Source organism: Mandrillus leucophaeus, unplaced genomic scaffold (assembly GCF_000951045.1).
Source record: "Mandrillus leucophaeus isolate KB7577 unplaced genomic scaffold, Mleu.le_1.0 Scaffold775, whole genome shotgun sequence".
NCBI classification, from domain to species: Eukaryota; Metazoa; Chordata; class Mammalia; order Primates; family Cercopithecidae; genus Mandrillus; species Mandrillus leucophaeus.
Window position 1 is genome coordinate 629618 of NW_012108419.1, and position 17007 is coordinate 646624.

Below are 17007 nucleotides of genomic sequence, written 5' to 3' on the forward strand. Positions count from 1 at the left end.
GTGTGCATGTGTCTTTATAGCAGCATGATTTATAATCCTTTGGGTATATACCCAGTAATGGGATGGCTGGGTCATATGATACTTCTAGTTCCAGATCCTTGAGGAATCGCCATACTGTTTTCCATAATGGTTGAACTAGTTTACAATCCCACCAACAGTGTAAAAGTGTATTTTTTTTTCTATTTCTATGAAGAATGTTGTTGGTATTTTGATAGAGATTGCATTGAATCTGTAAATTGCTTTGGGTAGTATTGCCATTTTAACTGTATGAAGTCTTCCAGCACATAAGCATGGCATATCTTTCTATATGTTTGTGTTCTCTTCAACTTCTTTCCTCAGTGTTTTATAGTTTTCCTTATATAGATCTTTCACTTCCTTGGTTAAATTGGTTCCCAGGTATTTTATTTTCTTTGTAGCTAGTTAAGGTGGGATTGCTTTCTTGATTTCTTTTTCAGATGTTTCACTGTTGGTGTATATATTAATAAATGCTACTGATTTTTTAATGCTGATTTTGTATTCTGCAACTTTACTGAATTTGTCAGATCTAACAGTTTTTTTGGTGTAGTCTTTAGGTTTTTTTAAGCATAAGATCATGTCATCCGTGAACAAGGCTAATTTGGCTTCTTTCTTTTCAATTTGGATACTTTTTTTTTTTTTTTAAAGACAGGGTTTCTGTGTCACCCAGGTGGTCTTGAACTCTTGGCCTCAAATGACCCTTCCATATTGGCCTCCCAAAGCCCTGGGATTATAGCCATGAGTCATCACATCTGGCCTGGATGCCCTTTACTTTTTACTCTTGTCTAACTGCTCTGGCAAGGACTTGCAGTATTATATTGAATAAAAGTGCTGAAAGTGGGCATTTTGGTCCTGGCCAGGATGTTGAATTTTATCAAATGCCTTTTTTGACATCTCTTGAAATAATAATATGGTTTTTGTTCTTGGTTCTGTTAATGTGATGTATCATGTTTATTGATTTGCATAAGATGAACCATCCTTGGATCCCTGGGATGAATCCCACTTGATCATGGTGAATGATCTTTTCAATGTGTTACTGAATTTGGTTTGCTGGTATTTGGTTGAAGATTTTGCATTTGTGGTCATCAGGAATATGTAGTTTTTTAAATTAAAATTAATTAATTTATTTTTTTATCATGTCCTTGTTTGGTTTTGGTATCAGGCTAATGCTGGCCTCATAGAATAAGTATGGAAGTATTCTCTCCTCTTCAATTGTTTTTGAAGAAATTGAGTAGAATTTGTATTAGTTCTTCTTTAAATGTTTAGTAGAATTTAGCAGTGAAGCCATTAGGTCCTGGGCTTTTCTTTGATGTGAGACTTTTTATTACAGCTTCAATCTCATTACTCATTATTGGTTTGTTGAGGTTTTCTGTTTCTTCATTGTTCAATCTTGGTAGGTTGTATCTGTCCAGAAATTTATCAGTTTCTTCTATGTTTTCCAGTTTACTGATATGTAAGTGTTCATAATAGTCTCTAGTGATTCTTTGTATTTTTGATGTCTCAGTTGTTATGTCTCCTTTTTCATTTCTGATTTTGAGTCAGAAAAAGTCTCAATTTCATTTATTTCTGCTTAGATTTATATTATTTCCTTTCTTCTAATAATTTGGGGTTTGGTTTGTTCTTGCTTTTCTGTATTTCCTTGAGGAGTACAGTTAACTTATTTTTTGAAGTCTCTCAACTTTTTTGATGTAAGTGTTTATTGCTATAAACTTCTCTCTTAAAAGAAGTGACTGCTTTTACTATAATCCGTAGATTTTGATCTATGGTATTTCCATTTATATTGGTTTCAAGAAAGTTTAAAATTTTTTCTTAATTTCTTAATTGATCCATTGGTTGTTCAGGAGCATGCTGTTTAATTTCCTTGTATCTGTGTAGTTTCTGAAGTTCCTCTTACTGATTCCTGATTTTTTTCTGTTGTGGTCCGAAAAGATACTTGGCATAATTTCTGTTTTTTGAATTTGTTGAGAGTTGTTTTGTGGCCTAAGATATGGTCTTATTATGGAGGATGTTCCATGTGCTGATAAAAAGAATGTGTATTCTGCAACAGTTGTATAAAATGTTCTTTAAATGTCAGACCTATTTGGCCTGGTTTCTGGTTTAACTTTGATGTGTCTTTGTTGATTTTCTTCCTAGATAATTTGTCCACTACTGAGAGTGGCGTGTTGAAGTCCCCTATCATTGTATTGCAGTTATCTCTCCCTTTATTGTTTGTGTTATATACTTGGGTGCTTGATGTTGAGTGCATAGATATTTATAATTGTTATATCCTCTTGCTGAATTGAACTCTTTATCATTACATAATGACCTTCTTTATTTCTCTTTATAGTCTTTGACTTGTAATCAGTTTTATCTAATATAAGTATAGCTATTCCTGCTGTGTTTTTGGTTTCCACTTGCTTGGAATGTCTTTTTCTATCTCCTTCAGTCTATGTATGTCTTTACAGGTGAAGTAGGTGTCTTCTACGCAGCATATAGTTGGATCTTATTTCTTTATTCATCAGCCACTCTATGTCTTTTAATTGGAGAACTGAGTCCATTTGTATTCAGTTATTGGTAAGTAAGGACTTACTATGGCAATTTTTTCTTTCCTGTTTGCTGGTTGTTTTGTAACTCCTGTCTTCCTTTTTTACTGTTTTCCCTTGTGGCAAAACGATTTTCTCTGATAGTTTTAATTTGTTGCCTTTTCTTTTTAGAAATCCTCCAACATTTTGACTTTTTCTTGTCTTAGTTTCCATGTTTTATATTACCTATCACTTAGCAGGCTGCTGTAGCTATTATTGTTTTAGGTAGAGTTCTCTTTTTGGCTTCATACTAGAGTTATAAGTTGATTACATACCACAATTACAGTATTAGAGTATTCTGGGTTTGTTGATGTAATTTTACCAGTAGAGTTTCTACTGTCAACTGTTTTCTTTTTGTGTTAGTGTCTTTTTTCTTTCAGACTGAAGAACTCCCTTTAACATTTCTTGTAAGATGGGTCTGGTGTTGGTGAATTCTCTCAGCATTTGTTTTTCTGAGAAAAACTTTCTCTGTCCTTCATATTTGAAATATGGCTTTGATGGATACAGTATTCTTGGATGGCAGTTTTTTTTTCTTTTTTCTTTCAGCACTTTGAAAATCTCATCCTGCTTTCTCCTGGCCTGTACAGTTTCTGCTGAGAAGTCTGTTGCCAGATGAATTGGAGCTTCATTATATGCTATTTGCCTCTTTTCTCCTATTGCTTTTAGGATCCTCTTTGTCCTTGACGTTTGAGAGTTTAGGTCAAATTTGTTTGGGGTTCTCTGACTTTCCTATACCTGGATATGTCTTTCTCAAGTTTTGGGAAGTTTCCTATTTTTATTTCTTTGGATAAGCTTTCTACCCTTTGGTCTCATTCAACTCCCTCTTCAACACCAATAATTTTTAGATATGGTCTTCTGAGGTAATTTTCTATACTTGTAGGCTGTCTTCATTCCTTTTCATTCCTTTTTCTTTTCTCTTCTGATATCGTATTTTCAAGTGGCTTGTCTTTGGGCTCACTGATTTTCCACTGCTCGATCCATTTGGCTGTGGAAAACATCTCATGATTTTTCAGTTCAGCAAATGTATTTCTCAGTTCCAAGATTTGTTTGACTTTTTAAATCTTCGTTAAATTTATCTGAAAAATTGCAGAACTGCTTTTCTTTGTTATCTTGAAGATCACTGGGTTTTCTTAAAACTGCTATTTTGAATGTTGGTTAGAGTTTACATTTTGCCTTCTCATTAGGATTAGTCACTGGTTCCCTGCTTTGTCTATCTGGGAAGGTCATGGTTCCCTGTTTGCGGTTTTTGTTTTTTTGAGATAGAGTCTTGCTGAAGTGCCTAGGCTGGAGTGCAGTGGTGCGATCTCAGTTCACTGCAACATCCACCTTCCAGGTTCAAGCCATTCTCCTGCCTCAGCCTTCCAAGTAGCTGGGACTATAGACGCACACTACCAGGCCTGGCTAATTTTTGTATTTTTATTAAAATGTGGTTTCACCATGTTGGCCAGGCTGGTGTCGAATTCCTGAACTCAGGTGATCCACCCACCTTGGCCTCCCAAAGTGCTGGGATTACAGGTGTGAGCCACCACGCCCGGCCAACTCACTGTTGTTTCTTGTCTATGCCTTTGTACCGAAGGATTATTTATTTATTTCAGTCTTCTCTGTCTGGCTTGTTTGGTTTTCAGTGGGTATGTTTGATTTGAGATTGTCTGTAATTTACCTGTTTTATTTCTTTTTTGTTCTCCTGCTATGTGGCTGCCTCCTTTTTGGCACTAGATGGTGCTTTAAGCCCCGGTTCATCTTGGCTCTAGTAAACCTTTCTCTTGCTGTCTCAATCTCTCTCTTTCTCTCTAATCTTTTATGTTTTCTACTAAATTATGAGCACCAGGGGCCATGTTATTAGGTATTTTTTTATGCTTGGCAAATATGTCTTGATAATTACATGTGGGTGTATTGTACAGTAAGTATGATTTAAGTCACCAAGGCAAGGTTTCTTAAGCTGGAGCCCATAAAATCCTTGACACTTTGTGTAAAGTTGTATGTTATATGCATACATGCATTTTCTGGGGTGTAGGTCTGTGACTTTCATTATTACCTATTTCATGTTCATACTGTGGTTAAGAACTATGGTAACAAGACAATATCAGACATATTAGAAATACTGATCCAGCTCAGCTAGATTTATAAAATTTATAGAATTATCTAGAAGTGATATGGATAATGTAAGATTAAAAGTTCTGTTCTTATTGAGAATCATCTTTCTCAATGTTATTGCAGCTTAAAGGCCAGACCTAAGACCAATAGATGTCTCTCCTTCCTTTCATCCACAGCTCTTCTATACAGTATTCTTTCGTTCATATAAAATTGAATATGAACTTTGAATATCAATTTTTAAATGTGAAAGCCCCTTTTAAAGAATGGTGACCTTAAATATTAGTGTCAATCCTACAATAAAGTTCATCTATTCATACATTTACCAAATATTTACTGTGTTACCTATGTACTAAGCACTGTCATATACTGAGAACACAGCAATGAGCAAGATGTGGTGCTTCCACTCTGTTAGGGGGGAACAGGCAATAACATGTAAACAGTAAATTATATACTTTCAGAGAGTCTTAAGTGCTGTGAAGGAAGTAGCAGTTTAATGGATAGGGTGGTTAGGGAGGTGACATTTAAGCAGAGAGCTAAATGATGAGCTCAGGTTATGTGAAGCTCTGAAGCACAAGTAAGCTTTGCTTGTCTGAGGAACACTACAGAAGGCCAGTGGGGCCAGAACATGGTGAACAAAAAGCAAAGTGGGAAGAGGTGAAACCACAGCAATGCTTTTATATCAAGTAGAGACTGGCTGAGAATTTGGTTCTTATTGATTGCATGGATTCCTACATTGATTTCATAACTTCAAATCCTAAATAGGATGACTATCTTACTATTTTATAGTTAAAAATGAGGCCAGGCGCGATGGCTCACACCTGTAATCCTAGCACTTTGGGAGGCTGAGGTGGGTGGATTCCTTGAGGCCAGAGTTCGAGATCAGCCTGGGCAGCATGGTAAAAAAAAAAAAACCCCGTCTCTACTAAAAATACAAAAATTAGCTGGGCATGGCAGTACATGCCTTTAAATCCCAGCTACCTGGGAGGCTGAGGCATGAGAATCGCTTGAACCCAGAAGGCAGAGGTTGCAGTGACCTGAGATCCTATTACTACACTCCAGTCTGGGTGACAGAGTAAGACTTTGTCTCAGGGTAAAAAAAAAAAAAAAAAAAACAGCTAAAAAAACAAAAAAACAGAGGGAGAATTAGAAAAATGGGGAGGAAGACTGACGTAGCAAGAAAAGAATGTTTTAGAGTCAACCTAATTTGGAGTTCAGGGAGCAACCATTTGTTATTTGTATACCTTGGGCAATTCACCTACCTGCCTGTTGCTTATTTCTTTGCCTGAAAATGGAAATAAGGTCATCTCCCCACACCCAAGTTATGACTGCTATCAGATGAGATGGTTTGTGCGAAAGCCCCAAATGAATCTCTCAGTCTGCATACAGTGGCTGAGAAACAGAAAGAAAACGTAGGCAGGCAAAAAGGATGTTTAATAATAATATATCTGCAATGACACTAAACTGAAAAAAAAAAGTTAGTTATTATTTTGGACCAGCAGTACACTGAGTGAGTTATTATAGTACCCTGTTTAGTGTTCACAGCAATCCATAAGATAGGTTCTGTTGCTATCCTCATTTTATGAAAGAGGAACAGGGAGGCTTTGAAAGGTTATTTGTTCAAGGTCACATAGATATTGAGTCCTAAACTTCAAACGCTAAAGCTCAATCATTTATTCAAAGGGAAATCCTCTGAATACCCTCACTTATTGCTTATTTGTTTTAATTTAGACAAAACTATAATCAACTTGCTTATCTGTTTTCCTACTCCACTGATCTCCAGTATCTGTAACTTAAACAAGGACAAACAGGTTTTGGTGGAGATAGGCACCCTCATGGCAATAAGATAGGAACACTACTACAAGGAACAGAAATAAACACCCATGCACAAACACACCAATAAAAAGAAAACAGCACCAGCCAACATGGTGAAACCCCGTTTCCACTAAAAATACAAAAATTAGCCGGGTGTGGTGGTATGTGCCTGTAATCCTAGCTACTTGGGGGGCTGAGGCACGAGAATCGCTTGAGCCCGGGAGGCAGAGGTTGCAGTATCACTCCACTGCACACCAGCCTGGGCAACAGAGCGATGCTGAGAAAAGGGGCACTCTTCTACACCCACACAACAGTCGTCATTCCTCAAAAAAACTGGAGGCATCACTGAATACACCCGGCACACTAACTGATGCTCATAAAGAATGACACCAAATCACCACTCTTAAAGGGAAGTGCATAATGAAATTAAGAACATTCTGTCCAAATGCTTAAAACTAGGAAACAAATATAAAACTTACTTATACAGAATACCTTTTTTCTCAAAGACAACTGGATTAAATAAAACATAACTGTATTTTAAATACTAATATAGCATATAGTATGATTCCATATATATAAAGTTCCAAACCAGGAAAAACTATAGCATTGAAGGCTGCATACTTAGGAGGAGAGTAAAAAGAAAAGGAAATGTTCATTGTAAACGTCAGAGTAGTTTAGGAGAGACTTGGGAAGGAGCCTGTGTGACAGCAATGTTCAACTTTTTGACCTCAGTGGTGGTGACAAAGGGTGTTCACTTTACAGTCATTTGTTAAGCTGTATTTGTATGATTTCAGCACTTTTCTATATTTGTCATATATTTCACAATAAATAATGTTGAAAGAGAAACTGAACTTAAAAAAGAAAACTATATATGACTAACAAAGAATACAGTACTTTCGCTTAGGTGTGTTTCATATAGGTCACATCATTTTATTCTCTTGCCAGTTTCTGTGAGGCAAAAAGGGCAGGTCTCCTCCTCCTCCCCTTCTCATTTTAAAGATGGGGACCCTGGAGTCCTAGGGGGTTCACCACCTTGCCGGTGAGCCGGGACTCCCACCCCTGCCTGGTGTTTCCAAGTACCCTGCTCTCCTAGCCCCCAACTCATCTTTGCAGACACATTGTAGGAGCAGAATATATTGCTGAGCAATTGTGAAGTCAGAGAGTGAATTTTCCTCAAGATCAAAACCTCACCTGTCACTGTGCTCCGCTGCAATCTCATGCTTGCCCTGAGAATCGATCTTCACCTCCCTGACCATGTTAAACCAGGCCCTGAAAATCTTCTTCTGAAGAAAATGTACACAAAATTTTCTTACTTCTTCCTGCAGATCAGTCATGTACTGAGGATGAAGACAGAAATAAAAGTGAGAGAAAAAATATCAGTTGACAAAGAATTAGAGCAAATAAACAGCACAAAAGACAGAATTGAAACAGAAATGAAACAAAAGAAACAAATGACACTAGAGACACAAAGAAAAGGATAACCTGGCAGCCAAGATAATATCCTCTATAATGTACCCTAAAAATGGTAACAGAACACATGAGTAGAAACAGTTATAAGATTGAAGGGGTGAGTTTCTAAATCACTTGAGCACTGTGAGACAAGAAACAAGAAATGAGTGTAAAAACAAAAGCTGATGGAATGATAACTTACAGTTTATACACACTCCGTGAAACAAACACATGCTTAGTATTTTACACTAATAAAAAATTGACTTGCCATTTTCACATTTATTTCAAAGCAGTGAATGGGATTGACTATTCTTTTGTTCTTGAAAAAACATAATGACCCTGGACATTCTGGATTCCATTTAGTTTTCTTAAATAGGACTGAGCAATGAGATGTATTTAAGGTGCCCTTCCCTATATGCTTACCTGTAGCCAGCTCCGGATGACTCTCTTAAGCAGTATTTGGGAATAAAATTGATCAGCCTGGGCCATCTTTCTAGCCAGACTTTCCTGACTACACTGGAACCAGGTCAGCAGATATTTCCTCTGCAGGAACAAACAGTAATGTTCTTCTGCCACCTGGATAATTTTTTAAATGAGAAATATGATTCCTTACATTTAAAATCATTTAAACAAACACATCACCTTTGGAAATGATGCTATAAAACACATTTAGGCAGTTGGTAGAGAATAATCTGAAGGTACATGCAGCCTGTGTCCTAAAAGCTTTGACTGTTGACCTATTCTATGGAGGTTATAGATTCACATCACGATTGGCCTTTCAATGCCAGCTCCCTGAAGACCACAGTGATTTGCTGGTTATGGAAACTGAACAAACAACCTCTAAGCCATTACTTCACTTCCCCTGAGTTTTGGAGTGGGTAGCTGGCAACATTCTCAGTTTGCTCTCCTGGAGCTTGGACAGCAACTCCACAACAAACCTCTCTTTCTCATGACTTAACCACTGTCTAATTGAGGAAATGCCAATACTTTCAATTAGTGTTGTGGAATGAGCTGTCACCAGCATTGACATTTAGACATTATCAATAAACCACAAAACCATCTGATAGAAAATAACATGAATAATTTAATGTCTTTTCAACTATCATTCTATCAAAATAAACATACAAATCAGAATTTATAGATTTTTAAAAGTAACTGTTATATTCTTTTAAGAGGCAGGAGGGGAAAAGTCTTCTCCCTTAGTCCTCTCCAAACAATGACACATTTTTCTAAGCCTTGTCTAGATATCTGGCACTGTGAATGTGATTGATTCATGTGAGTCTCTTGGAAGTCATATTTATTGGCCAAAATGACCACCACAGAGGTCTCTGTGGCACCAGAGATTTCTGTCTGTCCTGGACTCATCTCAGCAGCCTGAGAGCCAAAAGATGAAATAACATTTTATCTATTTTGAATTTTTTAATCATTTAGTTGAATGCACTGGATAAATTTGTTAGGGAAATTTTAGAAATTTCAGTGGTGTTTGATTTCATATATCTCTCTGCAGTAGAGTGAATAACTGTTCTCTCTAATAGAATTATACACCCATACTCTTTGCAATGTGATTTCACAGTTCCTCCCTATAGAGTGGATGGAGCTCCTTCTCTCCTCAATGACTTTGAGCTTGGCCCTATGATTTGCTTTGGCCAGTGGAATGTGGACATAATATAAGCAGTGGGTTTACATAATTTGGTTTGGCCTTTTGTAGCTCTGAATAGCTGCTATAACCAGAATGAGAGGCTTGGGGAGAGACCTGAACTCAATCCACAACTGGCCCACAGACATATGAGTGAGAAATAAATACTTGAGCTCTAAGCCACTGATATTTGGGGGTTGTTTGTTACTCAACTTTATCACAGGCAGAAACCTGACCAATGTACCTTATGGTAATAACTCTTCTCTTACTCAAACTGAGAGAAGCTTCTATTCATCTTACCTTGGGGGGATCTCTAATAAAACATTTCTTCTTATTTTTTCCAACCTATTCAATTACAAAGTCCTTCTCTACCTTAGAAGACCAAATCAAAAATTGTATACAGAACAAATATACACATTCAATTAATTTATCTTTCTGGCTTCAAATCACCAAACCCTCCCCTCCCCCAAGCTTAACTGGGCATCCATCTAATTGGAAAAGTTCATTTTCTAATCTGGGGGGTAATACTGCACCTGGACGTTTTGTTTGCTTTGCATTCTCAATGTCTTCCAAGGCTCTAGACCTTTTTTCCTTAGCAAGACACCTTGATAATGTTCTTTGGCTATTGCTTCCAGCTGCTGGTTCCTCTTAATTCTCTCCTGCTTCTCAAGTTCTTTCTGGAAAAGATTAAAAAGCAAAATGCTATGATAAAAAACGAATGAATTTCATTTCAATGAAAAGCTAATGAATTTAATTTGAACATGTAACCATTGGATGGTGTGTTAATCATGATAACAGAGCTCTGGATAATAGGGCTTTTTCTTTAAAAAAAAAAAAAGAAGGAAATAATTCTGCTAAGAGGGTCAGGAGAAGCTGGTCATGAGTCTACAAGAATCAGGGCTATGCATATTCTTGGGTTTATTCAGTATTGTTCACAGAAATAATTTACCTCTCACCAAGTTACTAAAAGGTAAAACATCTAGTTAGGAGAGCAATCAGGATTTTTTCCCTCATATGAAAAACCCAGCCATACAGCCACTTCATTTAAACTATGGGATAGAAATTTAATGATACTCCATTAAAAGTCCAGAAGAATATTCTTACTACTAAGCTATTTTTCTTTTTAGGTGAAGAACAGTAAGTCCAGAGGCAAGTTAAAGATAGTTGATCATCATTAAGCTACCTTCCCTCTCCTAAGAAGGAAAAAGATGAACTATTCCTGGTAATACACTGAGAAAAGACACTCCATGACCCTCAAAGAACTGTACCCCTCAGGGGTGTGACCAAGAAAGATGACAAAAACTTAATGATCGACCCTATAGGTATCATTATTTCCTTTATTTCCTTTTTCTCTTGTAATAAAAATAGCTTATAGTAAAGGTGAGAGAAAAAGAAATCTACCCAGAAAGGGTGAGTGGGAGCAAGTGACACCTGCGGTGAAAGACACAAGAGCAACAAAGACTGAAGACTGCTTTCATAGTCGTCATCTTTGCAGCATAAATACACAAACATTTAATTTAAGCTGATTTCCTTTACTTCATATGATTTCACATCAGGAAAAAGGCAGTGGTGAACTGGCTGATCCTGACAAGCTACTTACTGTGCCTGAGCCTTCTGTGAGAGAAACATTACAGAGAGAGCAATGGAACATTTCTAATATGGAAGGAAGAATTGCTCTAATTTTCCAATACAAACTGCCTATTTCTGTACAAGCTCTGAAAAATGAAATGTCCATATTCTCTCAGACATTAAACCAAAATAAGCTTTATACTCTTTATTCCAGGCACTTGAGATACTTGTTGAATGAAATGGCCAGAGAGAAAATTTACAACAATTTTCTCATGCGTAGTAAGAGGAAGCTGAGGGTTAAGTGGGGAGGAAAACAGAAACTGACCCTTCCACATCCACTGAAATGTCCCTGTAGCATTAAGGCAGCAGCTGCATCTTGCAGACAGACATCTAACGCAGATAATAACCTTTGGAGAAGCCCTCAGGCTCAGACAAAAGAACCTGTTCTCATGCACAGATAAGTTACGGTGTAAATATCTCCTAGAATGATAACTATGGCTGGTGTTATCGGCTCCAAAAGGAAAATTATTTTCAGGAGAATTGTGGGGAAAACCAGACTTTTTCAAAGTCTACATTTCCATGGAAAAATATAAAGAAAAACATGAGTTCTGTTTAAGTCAAAATGTTGTATTCTTACACAGCAATTTAATTCAAATGTGTAGCTCCTCCCTCTATTAAGGATTCCTCAATAGAGCTGGTTGTATTTCATTAATAATACATTTTCAATCTCCTTGTATATAAAATGTCTTTAATAGCACCTGCATCCATGATTTACTGTGAGGATTACATGATATGATGCCGTTTTGAGATGGCACTTATAGTGGGGATCTGTGTAGCTAGGGTTTCATAGAATACATAGTTCACTCGGGCTAAAAAGGGATATAAAATCTGGGCTTCTTTCTGAAATAAATGTGTGGCTTTGTCAGCTAGTATGCTTTAGAAGAAAAGCCAGAAATTACAGCTATGTTAAAAAAAAGTACAGGGAAATTGACACTGCCCCAAAACTCTTGGCCTTCTGTCCCTTGTATGCTACTCTCCCTTTGTGCTCTAGAATATATTCCTGCTTACCCACTCCTGTAATTTATACTCTGCTCTTCTGCATCATGAATTTCTCCCTTACTACTGGATTATTCCCATCAGTATGCAAACATGTGCCAGTATCTCCCCTCTTCAAAACAAAACAAAAACAAACAAACAAAACAAACAAAAACTAACAAAAAAGAACTAGAGGCCATGAGTACAGATGCAGATCTCTTTGATCTCATGAGATCCCCATCTATCTCTGATCTCATGAGATCCGCATCTATACTTATGGTCTCTAGTTCCTCACCTATTCTCTCCTCAGCCCACTGGAAATGGGGCTCCTTTCCTAGCACACCACTGAAAGCCCTGTTGCTCTAGGTCATGAATGCTTGCTGGGCTTCCAAATCAAAGAATCATTTATCCGTGCTACTTTTAATTGAACTCAGTAGCATTCAGCCAAATTCACCACTCCCATCACTCCCCTAACAGAAATACTTTTTTCTCTTGGTGTTTTGATTCTAAACTCTCCTGTTCTCTTTCTACCTCACTAGCTCCTCATCCTCTGAATAGCTATTTATAGTCCTTAGGTCTTGATCTTGGACTCTTATCTCTACTCTATCCAGACAGTCTCCCAAGTTGATTACAGCTACTTCCAGAGCATTAAAAACATTGACTTGTTTTTTCACTTCCATACACAATCTTGTCGTCCAGGCTTATATACCCAAGCCCATATTGGACATGTTCATTTGGATGTCTAATAGGTATCTCACATTTAACATGCCCCTACTAGACACTGTGGAGGCCGCCTCAGCATCCAGGAGCTCAAATATCAGCTCTTCAGAGAGGTATTTCCCATACTGCTTCCACCAACTATACCACTCTCTCCCTACTTCTTTAGTCATTAATTTGACTAAACTAGCAAATTTCCCCAACTAGCATATAAGCTTTCAGAGGGCAGGGCTGTTATTGGTCTTCTTCATTGCTACATTCTAACATCTAGAACCATGACTATCATGTAGTAAATGCTTTACAGATATTTGTTCAATGTGCAAATATACTTGACAAACAATTATGGAAAACTTTAAATCTTGCCTTGTTTTCTCTGATAAAATTATTTTTTCAACCATAAACTTCAGCTGCCCATCAATCAGAAGTATATATAGCCATAAAAGTTACTGCCTGTTAAGTATAAGCATTTAATAAACATAGAGGGGGTGTTAAGAAGAGGTTAGATTTCTATTTTTGGAAGGTCACTGTGTGAGACCTCTGAGTGGCCACCTTACTGTGGCACCCAACATGCTCTTCTAGCAGGGTCATGGGGACACTAAGCTGTAGCCATGTCTTGCCCCTGTACCACCTCTTGCTGAATATAGAGGATGGGTCTGTCATGGGGGCTTATCCCTGAGGAATTCTTCCAGTTCCTTTATCTAAAATGGTGTCATAGCACCCTATACACACATAACTGGGTTTATCTCATAGTGTTTCTCCAAAGAAATATATATGATTCACCAGACACTTTATCATATCAACAGTAGAGTCTTTTATTTACATCATTAGAAAACATGGTACCTCTGTTGGACAATTTGCTGGTACACTCAATGAGCCAAAAAACTGCCCAAATAGAAGAGGTTAAGCAGAGTTCAACCAAACACATCTAGGATGCAAATGATTTAGAGAAGTCTCAGAAGGCACTTGCTCAGAAGTGCCATTATCTTTTTGATATCCAGAGGAATAACACTACTATGGCCTTGGAGGTTGCTTACTGGGAAAAGCTATATAAAGTATATAAGGAAGTAAAGAATTGCTTGGCAGAACTTGATGCCTCAAAAGGAATAAGACCCATGAAAATCTGAGCGGAGAAGCACATTGTGTAGAGCATCTTTGTCCAGAGGGAAAAGAAGACAATTGCCATGTGCATTTTATATCTAAAGTTGTCCTCAAAGAAGACTCAAGTATAGCCAGTCTATAAATGCATCTATCTCAATTCAGATAGCTCCAGTCAATTAATGGAATGGAAACTAGTCTATGTGACAAACTCTTTGTATCTATTGCTATGACCTGCAGCTTCTAAAAAGAAAATGTTTGGGCTTGGTATAGTGAGAGAAATAAAATGATCTCTTAGTCAGTAATGTACTTTTCACCATTCTTGTTCTGCATAAGTGGTTTTCTTCCAACAAGGAAAAAGCTGGTCAGGCAACGAATTCATGATTTTTTTTGTGAACTGATCAGAGATCTGAAGCTACCCCCAAATCTGGAGAGACAGGCATCTTCAAGGAAGCACAAGACCTAAGCATTTGTTTATCCGAGGCAGAAGCCACTGGATACCATATGAGTGAGTAAGACGATTAAACTAGAAATGTTGGTGAACTGATGGAGGCAGAGAGTGAGTGGGCCAGCATGAGAAGGTTGAAGCTCCTGGGGATCACAGTCATGTGGGTTCTTCTCATCCCTTTGCAGGCTTTTCTTCTAAGAACCCCACCAGGCTCTCACAGAGATGATCATGGAGAATCCACAGAAAGTTCCCACCATAGTTCTGGCTGGGGAGAGGCACAGCAGCAACTGCAAAATCTTCCCAGAGCATTCTTCCTTAGGAAGCAGAAGTTTTATCTGTCCTAGCAACCACCCCAGTGCACTGGCAGAATAGCACTCCTTCTGAGGGAAGGGCACGCAGGGGATTCTGCCCAGACAAGTCCTCCCTACCTCACTTAGGGGTTGGGGAAGCCTTATTCTCCAGAGGGAAGGTCTTTAAGGTCACAGACTGAGACTGTGGTGGATACCCACTGCAGATAAAGGGAAAAGGGGGGCAGAAAAAAGCTCTACCACTGGAGTAGGAACAGAAGTTATCTGAGTGCCTAAAGCTGTGCATTCCAAACACTGATACTTAATCAGAACACAGAATTCTCCCCATCATCCACACCCTATCACCACAGTTATACAAGCTTCCAATAATAATAGTGGATTACAGCTGGGAGAGCTGTAAACAACAGATTCTCTCTGGGGAGCAGCATAAAAGGAAGACCCAAAACCAAAAGAGGAAGCAAAAACAAAGTCACTAGAAGACAATAAAGTCTCTGGTGTCTACAGCACACAGCAACAAACTTCAACGATGGTGACCATGGCAACAACAAGCTTCAAACATAGCCCAATTCCTGGCTAAATTAGTACAAATCTCCACACTCTAGGCCAACGTGTTGTAGTTTCTATTGCCCTGAACAAAGGTCTGGCCTTCAACAAAAAAATACAAGGCATACCCAAAGGTAAGAAGTAAATACACCCTGAAAAGATGAGGCAATCATCAGAACAAGCCTCAGATATGACAGAGATGTTGGAACTATCAGAGAGGGAATTTTAAATAACTTCCAAAAATAATGTTAAATGTTCTAATGGAAAAGGTAGACATCGCAGATCAGATATTTTAGCAGAGACATGGAAACTATAAAAAAAGATTCAAAACAAAAATGCTAGAAATAAAAAAACACATGGCAATAGAGATAGAAGAGGCACTTCAACTGGCTTACTGCTAGAAGATACAGCCAAGGAAAGAATCAGGTAACCTGACAATATGGCAATGGAAATTACACAAACTGAAAGGCAAAAAGAGTGAAAAACACAATAGTGTATCTGAGAGCTGTGGGACAATATGAAACAATGTAACACTGGCATAACAAATCCCATAAGGAAAATAAAAAGAATGGGGCAAGTGAAATAATTTGAAGAAATAATGGGCAAACATATTCCAAAATCAGTAACAAAACACAAAATAATATATCCAAGAAACTTAAGACCACCAAAGCCAAGACCAAACCAACCAACCAACAAACCAACCAACCAACCATACCTAGACCTATCATATTCTGCTAAAAATCAAAGACAAAGTCTTGAAGGTAGCTAAAGGGAAACACCTACTGTCATGAACTGCATGCTTGTGTCCTCCTAAAGTTAACTATGTTGAAGCCCTAACCCCTCTTGTGGCTGTATTTGAACATAGGGCCACTAAGGAAGTAATTAAAGTGAAATGGGGTCCTAGGGTGCAGCCCTAATTGTATAGAATTAATGTCCTTATAAGAAGCAATACCATGGTGCACTTGTTTGCTCTCTCTCGCATGCGCTCTCTCCCTCTCCCACGCGCTGTCTCCCTCTCCCACGCACTCTCTCCCTCTCCCACGCGCTCTCTCCCTCTTCCCTCTCTGTCTCCAAACACAAACACCAAGGAAAGGTTATATGAGGACACAGTGAGAAGAAGCCGTCTACAAGCCAAGAAGACCCCTTTCCAAAAGCCAACCATGCAGGCACCCTGATCTTGGACTTTCCAGCCTCTAAAACTGTTGAGAAAACAAATTTCAGTTGTTTAATCCACCTAGTCTGTGACATTTTGTTATGGCAGTCTGAACAGAATAAGACACCCGCAAAGAAAGACAGGTAAGAATTACAGTAGATGTCTTGTGAGAAACCAGGCAGCAAGAAAACAATACAGTAACATCATTAAGGTGTTGAAAGAAAAAAAAAAAAACCTGTTAACCCAGAATTCTATATCCAGCAAAAAACATAATTTAAAAACGAAGGAAAAATAAAGACTCTCGGACAAATAAAAACTGAAGGAATTCACTGCCAGCAGATCTACCCTACAAGAAATAGTAAAGAAAGTTCTTTAGGCATAAAAAATATAATATAGGTTAAGAACTTAGATCTACACAAAGAAATGAAGAGCATGGGAAACAGAAGAAATAAAGGTAAAATGTAATCATCTTATTTTTAATTCCACTAAGAGAAAACTAATTGTTAAAATAATAAGTTTAACAAGATATTGGCTATTTATAGTATACATAAAAATATAACATGACAACAATA

General features: G+C 37.8%; 1 protein-coding gene across 1 annotated transcript in view; it reads right to left on the minus strand.

Moving 5' to 3' along the window:
• Positions 1-17007, minus strand: part of KIAA1407 (KIAA1407 ortholog) — an 88565-nt gene that overhangs the window by 6063 nt on the left and 65495 nt on the right. Inside the window, exons 14-16 of the mRNA XM_011966815.1 lie at positions 10101-10244; positions 8355-8507; positions 7674-7819 (exon numbers count right to left, since the gene is read on the minus strand). Coding sequence (XP_011822205.1) covers positions 7674-7819; positions 8355-8507; positions 10101-10244 — 443 coding nt within the window. The remainder of the gene's footprint in view (positions 1-7673; positions 7820-8354; positions 8508-10100; positions 10245-17007) is intronic.